At 42.1% G+C, this 18111-nt stretch overlaps 1 protein-coding gene across 8 annotated transcripts in view; it reads right to left on the bottom strand.

The window, feature by feature from the left end:
• Positions 1–18111, bottom strand: part of elavl4 (ELAV like neuron-specific RNA binding protein 4) — a 71034-nt gene that overhangs the window by 39827 nt on the left and 13096 nt on the right. For 6 of the 8 annotated variants that reach the window (XM_030727889.1, XM_030727890.1, XM_030727886.1 and 3 more), the window contains exon 2: positions 3186–3272. In XM_030727889.1, the coding sequence (XP_030583749.1) occupies positions 3186–3272 (87 nt within the window). Of the gene's footprint in view, positions 1–3185; positions 3273–15308; positions 15348–16522; positions 16737–18111 lie in introns of those variants that run through there. The other 2 variants (XM_030727892.1, XM_030727893.1) reach the window with 2 other exon arrangements.

Raw genomic sequence — 18111 nt, forward strand, 5'->3', positions numbered from 1 at the left:
GATTCTTGCCTACTAGGTAATTAAATTGCATGACCAACATAAGTGAACACTTGCACGAAGTCACAAACTAAACATGCTGCGAAAACAGTGCACACACTACATTCTACATATCTAAACACTGAGAAATAAAACAAAAGGTAGACACAGAGAGGATAAACAACTTAATATTCATGGCAGCAGTAAAGCCTCTCTAAAATGTTCTCTGATAGCTGCTGAGGTTTGTGGGAGGGGGCAGCAACAGGGGCAGCCCTTCAGCTAGCGATCTGACTGCTGATGCTGCTGCTGTGACAGAGAGAAGTTTGCATTCTCAAATCTGGTTTTGCAGAGCATCTCAGGATCAAAGTGGAGCTGTGAGCTTGGTGTAAGTGTGTGAAAGCAGGGAAAAACGGCGAGAAGGAGCAAGAACCAGAGGAGGAGGTCTTACACTTTGCTTTTCTAACAAAACACACTTCTATTTATCAAATACTTATTGTGAGTTAATTTTCAAAAAAAAAAAAAATTGCAAAGGGAGCTTATATAAACACTTGCATAAGCACATTCGTTTATCAAATTAATAGAATATAAAAACTAATCTACATCACTACGTGGTGGGAAGATAGAAAAAGAAAAGATGGAGACAATGCTGATGAGTTCCTCTTGATCCTGTTCCTCACGTTTGCACTTCAGTGTGTTTTACTTTTAGAAACAATAATCATGTTGATCGTGCAAAAAGAGTCACGAAATCTATTGCAAGAGCCTTGAAATCATATTGGGCCGATCATATTTGGCCAAAAGCACTGCAATGACCTAACATGCTGAAACCCAAATTAAGATGCAAATATTCTTTAATCTCATTCAATCAAATTTTTAAAGTCATCACTCAGATCTCTTCTTTCCCCTGCTAAGCTATTCAGCTTCCAGTCTATTTTTAACTATTCTTAAGTACACGCAGACAGGCTGCACTTGGAAGCAGGGCTAGTATTAGCAAAGGAGAAGCGACACTCAAGTCGTATTTCACTCTATTTCTGGATTATCAAAAGACCGGACCTGTGTTCTAATAATATATCTCAAAGCAGAATTTAAAAATTTCTCAGTTTGTCCAGAAATAGTTTACGATGCGTGTACTTCTTCTTTAATCACTTTACTTTTATCCGTCTACATGTGCTAATAAATGAAATGGCAGATGAGACCATTCACTCTTTAGTTACCATACAACCACCATTAATATGTTAACAAGGATATCAAATAAGCAATATTTATTTTTTGTTATAACAATGTAATATAGTGTTATAATTAAGCATATATAAATGTGAGCCTGGAGACTGAACTGGTAAGTAAAGTGAATTCAAAACAGATGACCTAGAAAAGTCAACAGTACATTTTAATGAGGTATTGAGAAGACTATAGTACAATGAGCCTGTGGTTTTTATCCAAATGTCTAAAACTGTGATTATTTCTGGCTCCTCCTGTACCAACAATCTTACAGGATAGGATATGGCTGCTTATATGGGTTAAAACATCCATCTCATCTCTGACCTTTAAAATTACGCTATATTTTTTATTATTCAGTGTCCTTCTTTTCTTCTATCTAGTGTTTAGTAGCAGCACCAAAAATATGTCAGCCTTAAATCTGCTTCCATCTTCTTATTTTAAGCACACGCACACGCACACACACACACACACACACACACACACACACACACACACACACACACACACACACACACACACACACACACACACGCCAGCACATACTTTCATGTATTCACAGTCTGTGGCATCTGCAGTGAGTGGAAGAGGCATGCACTCAAAGGCACACACAATCACACATACAAAGAGAGAACAATGGCTCAAGCCCATAGCAGAAAACAAACAGACAGGGAGATGTCTAAAAGCTCTCAAGATGAGAGCTGCATGCAAATTGTTCTTTTGACAGTATCCTTCCCTACTCACTCACCACTCTACCACAACACAGATACAGAGACAGACTGAGAAAGACGGGGGGAGAGAGATGGAGAGACTGAAGAGGAAGGAGAGAATAGTATCTAGCCATAACAGAGTTGATTGGAGAGAGCCTTATTAAATCTGTTTACATTCCCTGCTGGGCTCCATTCTGTCAGAGAGACTTTCAACTCCATGGGACGTTTTCTGAGGAGGTTTTTACACCAAAATGGCTGCCTCTAATTAACAGGGACCTGCCGAGTACCAGTAGCCAATTATATTCCTCTCCTTGTCCCTGCCCACCAGCATTTGTGCTGCTCAGCAGTCCACTTCATGTTGGTTGTGAACACTCTGGCTGTCCCTGCTCTCCCACTGTGGAGCCTAGTGCTGAGAACAGAACTCGCTGCGTGTCCCGCTGACTGGGTACAACACATAGCCAGCATTCTTGGGCTCTTAGCCTCAAGATGCAGCTTCTTTTACTCGCAAGTTATCGTGCGACTTGTGTAGGAGGCAGAGCCAACACAGTGCTTCTGGCTAAAAGTAATACATCTAAACTGTGTACAGCTGTTGAAAAACATATGAGACTGATGTGAAACAGCATTAGATAAAATCTGACAAAAACTGTTGCTGTTAAGGCGAAAAATATCAATACCCAGTGGTTGTTAAAACTGGCATCTTAAGAAAAATAGATTGGCTTGGCTAAACGAGTGACGCTACAGTCATCATTTAGTTAAAGCAAAGTACGTGGTGAGGGATGTATCGCTTTAACTTTTAACGGCTGCCTGAATCCTTGATACAAGAGAGAAAATAAAATTAAAAGCTGGATGTGAGATTGAGCAAATTGAGTAAGTCTTTGGGAAAGCAGATGTCTTTTAGAATTGCCCACATTTGCAGCTTTGCATGTTAATGAAATGTTAAATACTGTTTTTAAGTACTAAAACATAAATGGTTCCATATAAACTGAGAAAATATGAAACATTAAAGTGCAACACTTGTTAATGGCTTCTTAAAATATATAAATAGGACAAACATGTCAGCAGCTGAAAATGCTTTTTTGCTCGTCTTTGCACAGCTCCCTCTACCCTTGAAACCCCAGTCTTTCTTGCTGCCCCGTCCATCAATCTCTGCTCCAGTTCCAACTGTCTCAGTCAGCAGCATCACCAACCAGTGTGCATTTATGTGAACACAGTACAACATCAGATTATATTACTTCATGGGTGTGTAAAATGGCCGGGCCATCCATTTGGCAGCAGTAGTCTCCTTACCATCTTTGGCTGTGTCAGCAATCCCTTCTCTGCCCAGCCCTGGAGCTGTGGGAGCTCTGCCTGACGCCACTGTGTCTCTGTCGACCCCTATGGAGCGGAGCACAGGGAGGGAGGGATGCACAGCCCACCGTCAACATCATACACTCACTTTACAAGGTTAGGGTTGTAGTGGGATTTGGGGAGTGGAGGGGTTGAGGATGTTGGGGGAAATGGCAGCTCACTAGAAAAACACAGTTGCACCTTTGCCGTCACCATCAGCCATAATAAAACAAAGAGAGGTGGTTCAGGAGTTTTGGATTTGGCTGGTATGACTGATTACCCTGTTTAGTTTGTCATTTGTTATAAAAATAATGCAAAATTAAAAGCTAAAACTGGAAGTGCTAAGACAGAAATGTGGGTGAAGATATTATTTCTTTCATTTTTTTAACATTTATACGAGCACCTTCATAGCCGACAGAATAAAAGTGAATGTGTGTTGATGCTGGCAGATTGGTGTGGTGACTGCAATGACCTTGGCAGAGTTTATAATGAGGGTTTCCCTCTTGCTCTCTGTGGGTAAACAAGCCTGTGGTTGAAGAGACAGCAAATGCCGCAAATGAGCAGGAAGTCTGTTCACTGGCTCTCCAGAGCAGGGGGCTTAAATGCCTGCAGCTATCTACGGATACTACAACAGCCAATTTAGCAGGAGAAGAGGAAGAGAGGAGGTATGACCTCTGCCTTCATTTACTCCTTCAGAGGGATGAAGAGCGGGAGTGAGGGATCAGATGGGAGGAGGTAGAAAAGGCAAGGGCTGAGTAATGGGGAAGACATTTCCAATACTTCAAAGAAAGGGAGAGATGGAGGTGGGGGAGGAGAAAGAGAGACTGTACATGTTCTGTTGTCAATGTGTCGTGTAAACTTAGGCAGGAATGCATAATGGAGGTCTAAATGAGAGTGAACTGTCAGCTTCAAAAGAGAAAAAGAAGATACAGAGGGGCAGAGAGGTCAGGGTAGAAAAGAGGACAAGAAATACAGCTTCTTCTTGCTTCATGGTAGTGGTAAAAATGCAGATAAATCAGTTGAGCCACCTTTTGTTTTAATATGGTGAAGACCAAAGGGTTATTATTGAATAGCTTTTGCATAAAATATCAAATTCTGCAAATCTGAGTGGGACAAACTGATCACAAACAATTTTTTTTTAAAAGATTTCATCTACTGTGTAATAATATTTTTAGGCTTTTAGTTATGTTAATGTCAGTGCCGTGCAGGTGTACCAAAGCCAGTAAGCTGTATTTATAATCATTTAAAAAAAGTCAAGAGTGGGCAGTGCCAGGGATAGCAACACCCCCAGGGGCTAATGTGCCCACATTAGTCACTACATACAGTATAGTGGACCAGCATTCATCTCATCAAGAGGGCAGAGGGTAACATACTCTATAGTCAATTTAAAGCAAACGTGCCCTTAAATGTAAAGTTAAGTAGCTACCCTGAAAAAAGGAAATGTTAGGCAGAGGTGAAACATCAAAATCTTTTTTCACCCATTCCGCAAAGCCTTTATTTTACATACTATGCCAGGGCGAAAGCGAGCGGCGTGCCACAGCAAGCAGACAATGCAGTATTATTATAGCATGTACAAATGTGGTGATAAAAATGTAAGAAGCAGCAAGCAGATGTACATGAGTCAATTTCAACAGCTAACGTATAGTGGAAGGGTGCATATTGTTGGCAAAAGAAATATTAAATTTTTTATAAGTGCGTTGAAGTGTGCATTCCATTTTGGAGACACTACTCAGTGCTCAACCATTCGATAAAACAAAGGAAGTTTCTCTCTGTCTCTCTCTCTCTCACACACATACACACACACCCATACTTTCATCTTTCTTCATACTCTCGCTGTCCTTGTGTTTATCACATGAACACACATGTGCGTCTTCTGATAAAATCTCAAATAACACTGGAATAAGGGTGCAATGCAATTACATTCACCAACCATTGAGATGAAAAACTGCTCATGGATACATTTTCAATTATTCAGGGAATACATTTCAGTCTGTGCTCAGATGCTGGGAAAAGTTATTATATAATCAATACACTCTATAACGCCATTAATATTTTATGCCACAAAAGTGCTTCCTGTCTCCTTGGGCTCCCAGCCAGTGGTATTTGGGCACTGCAGTCGAATAAGACGAGCCTTTTCCACCTACAGCGAGGAAGAAGTGTATACATTTGCTTTCCTCTAATACTGGAAAATACATTAGGCCCACACACAGCTTTCTTAAGATTAACAGCACATGCATCCATTTTAGTCTGTCTCTTTTTTCCATATCATGCACAAAGATTAGCTCAGATTTCTTTAATCCACTGCCCTAAGTCACCTTTGGCACAATTTTACACAAAATTTAGATGACCAAGGTGTTTTAACTTCCTTTCCTGTCTGTTTTCACATTTGTCCCTTCTATTCTGCTTTTACCCAATAAAGCTACCACTTTATTTTGCTGGTCTGGTGCAGCCCCCCCCCCCCCCCCTTCTCGTACAGAGCTTAGACAATCAATTTACCCTGACTTGGCCAGGATAGATGGAGGCTGTAGAGACTGCGGAGTAGACAGTATGCTGCAGGATCTCTTCACTGATAGACACACTGCCTGGCAGCTACAAAATGGAGCCAGCAACTATCTGACTTTGCCTCACCATCTTGCTTCATATAATTTGCCATTTCCTTATGTCTTTTGCAACTTGCTTTATTCTTTAAAATACTGACTGACTTTTGTAATGAGAAATGAACAGATGAGGTTTAAAATTATCTCACATAAAATTCTGGATTTATTGTCAGCTGCAGAGACACTGATAATTACATGTCCACTTTCTTGCCACCACAACGCAAACTCAAACTCTCTCAGTCCCCCAAAGTGAAACTGAATTGGAGTTCCTATCAACCTGACTGAGACACAAAGAGATTAATACGACTTTACTATCTCAGTTTCTCGGCCAGTCAAGTTCCGTGTAATGCTCTCTGCGCTATTGATTTTTATTTTTCTTTCCTCTCCCTTTCTTCCTGGCCATCTCTCTCTCACCATCTCTCCACCTCCACCAGCCTCTTCCGAGCTCTGAAATGTCCTGCAGGTCAGACGGATGCTGGGCCGGATCAATCAGGGAAAGTAATCTGGGACGCCTCATCCACGCAAGTACACACACAGACACATCACAGATACTCACCGACCCACACACACCCCTCCTCTGTTGCACTCTGGCCTGCCTGCCTCCAGTCTCATCGATCTGCATCTACTTTACCAAATGGATTCTTCTCTTCTTCTATCCTCCTCCACCTCTTTTCTCTCTGTGTGACTCAGAATAATAAATGTTCCAGACTGCGCGAGACGTGTACGTAAGCAATTTTTCATTTAACTTTGGCTTGACTTTTTTTTCCCTCTCTCTTCTTTTTTGTGATGTTTCAGTCTTCCAGTGAGATCGATGCAGCTTTCCCACACACTTCCTCACAGCCCCTGGGTAATCAGCACATATTTGTGTAAGGTTAGAGGTCAGGAGATGATAGGATAGGGCCAATTGCTGAGGGGAATGTCAAACAAGAGCTATATAATCTCAAGATTTATATTTCACAGACAATTAAAGGATGACCCAGTATTCTTATTTTCAGTATCCCTTGTTTCTGAGGTCTAAGAGTTTTGTCCAACATAAATGTTGCCACAATTTACATTTAAATATTTAGAATGCAGCTGATGTAACTCGTTCAACTCTATCCAGATTTACCTCTTCGTATCACTTATATTTTACTTTTAATTTTATATTTTCAATAGAGAGAGCATCCTTTAAGCACAGTGACTTTAAGGACCTGCAGTGCTCTATATATACCGTACAGTCATTCTCATTCACACACACAGACACACACACCACAGTCTCCTTTGCTCAGCCAAACTGTAGGCGGAACTGAAGCCATTTGTCCACTGGCTGAATCCCAACTCTGCACCAACGCATGCAGAAAATTGGTGAGCATCTTGACTCTGGAGATGACACTTCAATTTGTTGAGCTCCAGTGACTGGTGCTCTGCAGTTCCTCCCTTGTGGGCGCATGAGATCAGCTGGACACCTGCCTAGCTGTTTGGCTGAAGCCTGGAGCACGGGGGACCGGGCCTTGGAATTGAAGGCCTGGCCTTGCCTGTCAGTCCAAGTCCCTGTCCCTTAGCCCCAACCCTGGCCTCGCCTCTCAGGTCCTCATCACAGTTCCTCTAGTTTCACTCCTGTGCCAGGAACAGTCCCTTGCTTGATCCCTTTGACCCCTATTTCTCAGCCCTCAGCTGCAAGCCATTGCAGTGCCATTATCCCAACAGCGGTCTTCCCCTGAACACCATCAAATCCCATGAACTGCTTCCCAGCCTTTGTTCCACTTCTAGCTACTGCAGCCAGCACCTCAGCTTCCAACTCAGTCAAATCAGCAAGATGTCTCTGCTGTGCATCACTGTCTGTCCTGCTGTAATCCCTGTGACGGATGGGAGTGATCATTGTCGAGGCCCTAAGCTAGAACATTTTGGTGGATTAAAGAGGCTAAATCATGGTCTCATCCGCTACATTTCCATTTCCATCCTTAATTAAATGTAAATGTGGTTAAAGGTTTTAGTGGCGATGGTATCTATCCAACATGTGGGGCTTATTCAGAAAGTAATTACCTTGTTTCCATGGATGGTAGGGAATAGGTTTGTGTTTGTGATCCCTGATATATCTGTAATTTAACATGACACAAAATATGTCCATCCGTTTTTAGAATACAAAAATCATGTTTTACCATGACTAGGTTAAAATCTGATTACTTTTACTCACTGTGGCTCTTCTTCATAAGAATCTAAGTGACACTGCAACTGAGCCTACAGCAGAGTGATGACAAAGACTTGCACTATTCAGTTTCATTTCGGGGAAAAGCTTATGTTTCTGTGCAATGCTCATTTCCGTGTTGAGCTGAAGTTGCTTTTAGCTGGGTGGGGACAGAGGATAGAGGGCGCAGAAACCGACAATGAGGCAGGGAGAGCAGGCAGGCTGATCTGACTGAGTCAGCACCATGTGTCATGAGCGAGGACACCACCTCCACAAGTAGCTGGCAGGTGAATGCGGCCACGCACCTGTGCAGGCAACCAGCCATTTTAGTGAGATTGCCTCCTATCTTTAGCAAAATACACTAAGGAAAACTAGTGCATACATAAACAAACATATGCCATCATGCACAAATACACAAGATTCACTCAACTACCCAGACCTCATACCCGTTACTGCGCCCACCTGCACATGTTGGGTCAGAAATAAGCAATTCAGCAATGTTATGCTATTGCAACCAAATGCACATTACTTCCTTGCACAACCCTACAGTCATGCTTACTGCTTAAAGTAACCTTCCCATAAGGGGAGACCAACAGAATAAGAAACTTGTAAACTCCTCTGACTGAACTCAATTTTCAGCATAATTCACAGTAGTGGGTCTAATTAAAACTGGTTTGAGGCTGGAAGTGGTAATATTGGCTTTGTTGAACAGGTATTTAAAAAGCTATAAACAGCCTGGGGGTACACGATAAGAACAAAACCTACAGCACAGCACTTACAGAGAGAACAAGAGAGAGACAGGAACACTTGCCTGGCTGCTAAGCAGAGGCAGTGCTCTTCCTAATCTAATCACTGTTTCCCCCATCAACCGCATCTCAGACACAGCCTGCTTGTGTGCGTATGCGTGCATGTACGTGCGTGTGTGTCTGCCTTGCAGCAAAGGCATAGAGCTAAATCACATAGACACCAAATGACCGTTGTACTCAAGAATTCATTCCACAGCCCTGGGTACTATGTGAGTGTATGTTAGTGTGTATATGCGTGTGCCGAACTAATCTGGTTATTGATTCGACTCTGAACCGGAGCTCTTATAATCAAATAGCTGCAAGGGAAAAGGACAGCTGTCTGTCATCTGTCTTAATGAGTAAAGTTTGATGAAGGCAATGAATAACTTGAAACTACTATGTAGAGGCAGAGGAGGTTACTACTTCACTGACAGAGCGACAAGCTGAAACTTTACAGCAATCCACTGGCGATTTCTTGGTGATCTTCCTCCTATGCTAGGAGTCATAATGAAATAGTAAACTACTTCAGCCCTATTTTCATACATAGGTATCCTGCTATTTCAGGTCTTTGGTATAGATATAAGCTTGGCATCATTTAAAACTTAAGTTACAATAACTACCTCACAGCAAGTAAACCTAATTTTGGGAGGGTGCAAATATTCCTCTTTTGAATATGCTATAAGTCTAATACCTTAATGTTTCAGTCTCTTTTATAAAATTATAAAGTTTCGCTGCACTAGTCATTACACAATCGGTTTGGAGTTTGACTTGTCATCTGTGAAAGTCTAATCTCAGTTTAACTTGATATGAGAGTGGTGCAATCAGAAATGGCTTCTACTGCAGCAAGAAGATAGGAGACTGAGACACACAAGCCTACATGTATACAGCACAGCTAACAGACGAGGCCCGCGGCACACCAGCTAAACCATTAAGTGTGGCGTGCATTCAAACGAACAGATTAATCCCCCCCTACTGCTATATAGCGCAGAGTAATTGAAAATATCTACAGGAGACTCTCTGTTCATATACTGTGGCGTATGCAAGAGAGACAATGTATAGAGGGTAGTGGCTGATTGCCACAGAAAATTCTGCAACAGTGCTTTTAGTCTGACAGAATGTGCCGGGGAGCTGTGCATCTACAAGATAGCACAAATCTATCTTTCTACTGTTGCAATTTTCTCTCCCCTTTTCTTTTCTCTCTGTACCGCCAATATCAACTTGACAGGTGCTGATCATGACTGCTACTGACGTTTGTCGGTTATGATAAGGATCTGATGTACCGTTGCCTCCATTTCCATCAAGGTATACTGTTTAGGAAGGATGACATTCCTCTCGACTGTAAGGGAAAATGCATTTACTGTAATCATCCATATTCCTTTTGGGACAAATACATCCATTCTCAGAGATGCCATTTCAGATCTGTGTGGCTAGCACTGGAACTAACTATCATTGATCTTGTGTATAGAGAAAATAGCCTTTTATCAGCCTCTTCTTCCCATGTTTATTGTATGTATGAGGAAACACTGTTTTTCATTTTAAATGAAGTGTGTTAGCTTTAGCATGAACAGCAGCCCCTAGCTTCACTGTCAACTGACTAGCAGATCACTTCTACTGACACTGTGGGGTTTCCCAGTGTCTTGGTTTATTCCATATGACAACACTGGACTTTTTTTCCTTGTGTTCGCATTGCTACTGAAGATAAGACAGTATAAATGATGCCATGTGGGATGCTGTTTTGTAGGCCTTAATGTGTCTATTACCAGCAACAATGGTGCCATTTTGTAGCATGTTCAGTTGCATGTTCAATCTATAATTCATCTAGCTACAGAAATATATAAATGTTTAATATGTCAGAGGCGGTGAGGCCTGTCGAAAGCATGACCTTGAAACGTCCTTTAAACATCACACGGCTACAGCACTGGGGCCAGTTAAGCTGCCAAAGCCAAAAAAAAAAAAAGAAAGAAAAAACAGGCAACGTGTACACACACGCTCTCCCTCTTACACATACACACAGCCTGTCTGCCTGCTGATGCTTTCCACTGCTTTCTGTTCCCTTTTTTCCTGGGATGCAAAATGCAGATGAGACGAGTCAGCCGCTTGTGCACAGTCCCAGGAGAAACTGCCAGTCAAATCCAAACATCTGTATGAATACCAAAACACACAGGGTACAGTGGAGGATGAGAGAAAGAGAAGGAGGAAGGACGGGAGAGAGACATAGAGAAGATGAGGGAGAGAGTGGATCGAGTAGAATGAGGAGTAAAGTAGCTAGGAAAGCCAGTGTTCCTCTCTCTTTCTGTATTTTTGACTGAACAAAGAGCCATATACACATGAATACCTCTTTCCTCCCACTGTATTTTCCATCGGGATATTTATTCTGAAAAGCAGCGATGCACAACAAGGGCTCGGTCCTGTGTTTGCTAGTGGGCTGAAGCGCTAACACTCCCCAGCTGATTATGTGTCTGTCTGTAGCAGTTTGAGCTGCTGCCAAAGGAATTAGGTCTAGTATTTGTGAATGCTGTTCCCCTCACAGCAGAATGCCTTGCCATGCCTCTCAGATTTCTAGCTTTTTAAAAAGAGAAGGGAAAAAAAAAAACATTTTAAATAAATGAAGAAAATCACTGTGGAAGCCTATTAAATTTTCAACGTGACCGTTTTGTGAGTCTTCATGTGTGTTTAGGCTTCACACAAAAGGAATATTTAAAAACCAAAGCGTGCTAATTGGGACAGAGATTGTTACAGCAGCTTCTTATTCAAACAGGCTTTTGGCTCATTAACTGCTTCCATCCAGCTTTTGTTTAAAGAAAAGTGGAAAAGACATTTAAAGACAACAAAATATTTTTTGCAACGTACCACCAAAATGCTGATAGATTGCATAATGTCCTCACACAAAATATGCTGCAGCAATGGCAAAAGCTCTTGGTTCAAATTAAGTGCAAAACCAAATATCCTGGCCTCTTAGTGTTGTCATGCCACGTGCAAATCAAATCTTTACTTTGTAATAGCAACTATATTTTTAAATTTCAGCCAACCAAATATTTTTACACAAACAAGTAAAGTCTCATGGAGTATATAAATATTTTGCCAGGGGGATAAATCTGATTTCTTTGGGTTCATTGTCATATCTTTTCAGGTGTTACGGCTTGTTTAGTTATCACATGAACTGTAAACTATTTACCAACAATCTCTGGAGGAATTTTGAATTTTCAAGGCATATGATCTATTCATTCTTGCAGAATGTCCCCAGACACATTACATATGTAATTAAACTACTTTAGACGTCCATCTCTGGTTCACATATCACTGTCACATCTATCTAAAAATTGAAATGGAAACGCTTCATGGGCTGTGGATGAATTTATTGCAGTTATTGCAGTAGACATGGTATTATACTTGACCGACTACTCTCTGTGTTTCTCAGCTTTGATAAATCCTTTTTTATGCACTTGACTGGGTCTGGCCATGTACCTAACACTAGAGAGGAGACATATACAGTATGAGATACAACTCTTACACAATAACACCTACATACTGTATATAAACAACACTACAAATGCACACAATGTGACCATTTGACATTTCATGTAATTACTGTGGATGCAAAGAACTGCGGTGTAACCTCTGCTTGTAAAAACTGAAGCAACAACGGTAACAGCAGCACAACCATAAATGTGCACTCTTAATACAATAAACAGAAGATTACCACAGGCCTTCTACTTATACAGTATTTAGCATTTGTCCATGTCTAAAGTAAACTTTATGAAAGTTGGTAAGATATTACTGCTGAGGAACAATGCACAACCAGTCACAGAGAGTACAACATTGTCCACTTCAGCCTAAATGTATATATTGTTAACGTTCAGTATAATTACAAGTTGTCAGTTTTGCCAAAAACCTTTTTGAAAAGTCCTCCTCCAATCAGCACCAGCTCAGGAGAGTTTAAAGGAAGTCAAAGGGGGTTGTTAGGATTTTGTTATTCGGTGATGAATATCTGAGTAGAGCAGTGGTCTGAGTGTTGTGCCTCAATTTGTCAGCTAGTTAGTTTTGTAATAATAGTTTTATAATAAGAGGCCCCGAATGGTCAAGAGGCAGTTTTCAGTTTGAAGCAATTTATTTCACTGCAGTGAAATATTATAAGATAGACGTTGGTTAAAAAAAAAAAGAAGATGGAAAGTAAGTTCAGCAGGTTATATTTTAATTACAGTAAATACTCCCGTTCTTTGTTTTTGTCATTATTATTATTAATATTATTATAAGTAGTAAAAGTAGTGGATAGTTACAAAGGTAAAAAAATATCTGTGCACTAGGTGATAATGTAAGATTAAGTTTAAATTCCACTATCATCATGATAACACCATGACTGTCATCATGAATAATGCAACATAAACATTCACGGTAAATCACACAGAACTGATGTTTCTGAACAGGACCACTGGAATGAGGATTAAGAGGCAGCTGTTCCACTGTCTGAACCACTTTAGCCCTCTCACTTTATATATTTTCTTGGTCTCTAATGAGGATCTACTTAACAATGTCACTCCGCGTCTGTACACATGTCAGTTGGCCCTCTAATATACACGATCAAATACAAGCACACAAATCCAGCACTGGCACTGAACATGTCACTGAACTGATGAAGCAGTGTCTTCTTATTGTCCGATTACCTTTACTTTTGTTTTGTATTTGTGAGCTCATCATCCATATTTTTCCCTGTGTCTGCAGATCACTTCTATTGTTCCTCAAAAACCTTGGAACTACATACTCACGTGTCTATCTGTCCTTGTCTCAAGTGCCTTTGATCTTCAGTTACATTTAAATCCCTGAGCACATGGTCAGTGCACTGTAGCTAATAAATTCCTCATACACCCCACCCTATTAGCATTGATGTGTAACCTTCGAGCTCATGGTGTTCTGCCCGAGGGTAATAGAGGCACTGTGCGCTTGTGTGTGTCGGTGTGTATTTTTGTAAAATGATGGCCTGTCTCTAGATCAGGTCTCCCACTAGCTCCCATCAGGAGGCTTCATGGTTGCACACTCATCTAATACCTCCAATACTAATGAATATTCTACTTTTTCACTCCCTCTCTCACTGTTCTTTCCTTCTTGTGTGGCCACCTCTTCCAATCTAGAAGGAAGTAATGTCTGTATTTACAAATTAAATGCTACGCACGCGTTCTCTCACACACCTACGTTCGTCTTCTTACGTCGTCAGTCTTACTGCGATACAGGCCTCTACACCTATGCCACACTGTGGTTGCCAGCATGCCAGCTAGCGCCACTAGCCGTGACACCTACGGAAGAGTCGCCTTCCCCTCAATTAGCATTTTGATTACATCCGATAGAAACTAGCCAGTACACAAAAAATGTACTTGCTGACAAATGCTTTCATTGTTCCTAGTGGAAATACCCAAGTGAGTCAGTCCACTTTGATGATTGCAAGAGAACCATTTTGGAAAAAAGACAGACGCATTGAAAATGCTTAATAATAATACTGACTTTGTAGTCACAATGTTGATGGATCGGAAATGAAATATAACTTTGTCTTACTGTCTGTGACAGGTATAAAAAAAACAAAACAACTGGAGATAAAATGGCTGCTAGTTTTATTAGTCTACCTCTCACTGTCGCTTGAACATGATGGATGAACGGGTAAATGGATGCAATGTTAAAGTGAAATTCAGGGAGACGTGCAAAGCAGAATACTTAAATAGCTTGTAATCATCACTCTCGTGCTGGCAAGTAATCTCTCTCACACACACACATGCACACACTTACACACAGCAGTAAGGGGCATAAAACTTGAGAATGAGAGAAAGAATGCACGACATTATAATCTATTGTAATCCAGTCATGCGCGTAACTCACACACCTACTCCCATCTTTTCTTCAGCTCTGGCACAATACATGGACAACACACCCTCGGACTGTCTATACAAGCGGCGTGACAGATAACATGGATACTCATTTAACTTACATGCAGTACTTTGCATAAATGAATATCAAATCCACAAAAAGTCCAGTTTCCCTACCATGTAAAAAGATATTTAGCATCAACCATGTGCCATCTACCTCTGCAGTGTTATAGACAGGTAAATATTTCAGAGTGGTGCAAAGGCAGGAAAAACAGGGGACACCTACACAGCCCTGACTTCAACATAAAATGGGAGCTGTTCCCCCCCTTTTAACCCTTCCCTCCCTCTTCTCCCCTTTTTCCTTACTTCTTTTCCTGCCTCCCCACATTTCCCATTAGCCTGATATCTGTCTCCGTCCCTCCAGCTGCCTTCCTCAATTTTTCATTCTGCCCACGGACCTACAGTCTAACCCCCCACTGTAGCCCTCTTCCCTGTAAGGAGGAACTTAACATTCTGCACAATAGTTCAGCATTATCGCAGCGCTGGCTGAGCAAGAAGAATGATACAAACTGACTGTGGGTGACAGTATATCTACAACTACAACCTGCTCCGTTCACTATAGGATGCTCAAAATTAACCAATCACTGCACATTCGAGTATAGTGGCAGGCTGCCTGTAGCCTTCCTTACCATCTTAAACCCATTCCACTCCATTTGGGAGATGCTGGCCGTTGTCTCACGTTCTCTCTCTCCTCACACAACAGCTACAGCAACGCCTCAGAAAAGAAAATCCCCTACTCTCTTTAAAACTCTTATTGTCTTAGTCTTCCCTGACACAGTCTCCTTATTTTTCCTCTCCTTTGCACTCTTCCTCTCTGCCTGATTCGGAGTCTTAGCAGCGAGCAGAGAACAGCGTACTAGAGGTGTACGGCGCAAACATCGCCTTCTTCCACAGATGCTGAGAGGAGAATGGATGTGAGTGCTGGGCTGCAGTAAGGCTCTCCCTCCTACCACCCTCCCTCCTTGCCCCCCCCTTCCCACAACCACCTGCCCAGTCGCCTGCTCAGCTGGAAGGTCAGAGCCCGCCCACACACCAACCCCCCCCCAACTCTCTTTTAGAGTCTGTGATTGGCTTCTTGGCTTGCCTGTCAGCCCTTGGCCTCACCTCCCCTCCCTCAGTGTTAACACCTTCGCTCTCTGGCTGGCTCTGAGCCCTCGTCGGCACACGCCAACCGCAGCCCGGTTTGGCAGAGAAAAGGCTCTCTGAATCCCAGCAAAGCAATCAATCGCTGCTGAGGTCTGTCTGTGCTTGAGTGAGCAGCGCAGAGCAGAGCTCTTACAGCCTCAGGCGCTATGGTAATAGGATGCCTGCGCAGCACTGTGTATATAAATTAGCTATTACTGGGTGCATGTTAAAATCCCCTGTACATTTACATGACTGTGTATACAGACCATCTCTGTCTCCCTCACTCACTGTCTCTTTGCTTTACACACACGCACATGCACATGCACACACACAGACACCCAAAAGAAAAGTTTATGTCTTAAATAATGATTGATTACTTTAAGGAAAAGCAGATTTAGCTTTTTTTTTTCTTTTTTAAATATAACAGCTTCAAATATAGCAGAACGAAATCACGAACATGAACTCGCGGGAAGTCGGTACACACCTGTCCACGCAGGTGCTCCCCATAAATACTGACAGAATTAAAATTTTTTTTAACGTATTGTAATTTTTTTAAAGTAAAAAAGCTGAAAGGAATTCTGTGTAAACATTTATTGCCTGCTATGATTTTCTATACGGTCACAGTGAAATAAAGCTCATCTGACTGCAGATTGTGGGCACAATAAAGGGACAAGCGAGTACTACGACAGAAAACCCGCGCTCTACAATATCTACTCACCATGACCATTCTTGTGTCGGGCTGTCGCTGTCGGCAACGGTGCTCTTGGTGGATAAACTATAAAAGCCGGCGAAGTCGGTGAGGAAAGTCGGACAGAGAAGCAGCGGCGGTGTTTGAGGGGATGAACGAACCGAGATCGCGGCGTAGTGAGACTACCAAAAACAAAAACAGAAGCGTAACCGTGGGTGTGGAAGCCCCCCGCAGCCCTGGCCAGCGCAGAAGACAAAAGGCACTCCCTTTCAACTACAACAAACGTCAAGAGCAAGGAAAGCAATCAAAAAGAAAAGATTCACAGCAAGCAAACACCTTCTACCTTTCCCCCCAAAGCCATTTACGGAACGTCCAGTCACCTCGCGCGCGGTCTCCCATTGGCTGTGGAGGTGCGGACGGGGCGGTGCGCTCGCGGATGAGAGTCTGGGAGGCAGGCTCGTGTGGTCCACGATGTGGGATGCAGGGAAGCATCATACGGGGAGACAGGTATCAGGGAAGCGTTTAAAGGCGGTTTCGTGCTTGCAAATAGGTACTTAACCGTGTCACCCGACTGTTAATAGTTATGCGTGAGTAGCACGCTCTTCAGCACGCGCACGGACAAGTGCCACGGAGTAGGCGCGTGCCTGCAAGGTTATTTGCACGATTGCTGCAGCGTGTGTGTGTGTGTGCGCGCTGTAAGCCACGTGTAGACCTCTCTTCCTCAGAAGCGGTCATTTTTTTTTTTTTTTAAATTCTGATATTTTTTACAGTTATTTTACTTTCGCCTCATCAAAAACGGCGCCTCAGAAAAATTCCAAACACAGTAACTCCAGATTACTCTCCTTAAAAGTCGCTGCTCAGTGGAATCAACTATTAAGAAGCAGGGCACACATCCCTGGTTTACTGTTGAAGAGCAAGCATATTTAATAAAATGCTGCGATCAAATTCATAATTACTGATATTGCCAATTACTCCGACAAATTATAATATTCATTACAGTTTAGTAATAATGAATATTAATGAAGAGAGAAAAAAAGAAGCAAGCTTAAGCTTTCTTTGCCAAACCCCCAAACCTGTCCCAGGTTGATTTTGTCTACCTGGCCCCTAGCTCAGGCAGACAAGAAGAGGGAGCTCTTGCTTCCTTTTAACACAGTTACCTGGCAGGCAGAAATTCTTGGCTGAACCTTCAAACACGGGTGCATACATTCACACTCATATGTACAGTCCACTCAGAATGCAAATACTGAAACACATGTTGCTTGATACCCTACTGGATTAGCACACATAATATATTCGCATGCACACGTATTCTGTCTCACACTCTGACACATTCAAGCACCTTATCCTGTAGATGAACATAAAGCCTCATTTGATATTGCAGTGGCTATACCCCCGGGTTGCCAGGAGATCAAAACATCATCAGTTTCGCAGCACATTATCATACTGTTTTTCTTCGTGTTCTGTGCAGCAATAAGAGGCTGTCAACTCTTAATCTCCTGCTGTTTTGTTTCAACTAGCCTTCAGCTATGTGAGGCCCAGCAAACCTAATGGAACTAGTGGACATCCATTAAGCTAATAAAGATATCTCCTTATCTTCCAGCTCAAAATATATCCTGATA

Source organism: Archocentrus centrarchus, chromosome 4 (assembly GCF_007364275.1).
Source record: "Archocentrus centrarchus isolate MPI-CPG fArcCen1 chromosome 4, fArcCen1, whole genome shotgun sequence".
Classification (NCBI taxonomy): Eukaryota; Metazoa; Chordata; class Actinopteri; order Cichliformes; family Cichlidae; genus Archocentrus; species Archocentrus centrarchus.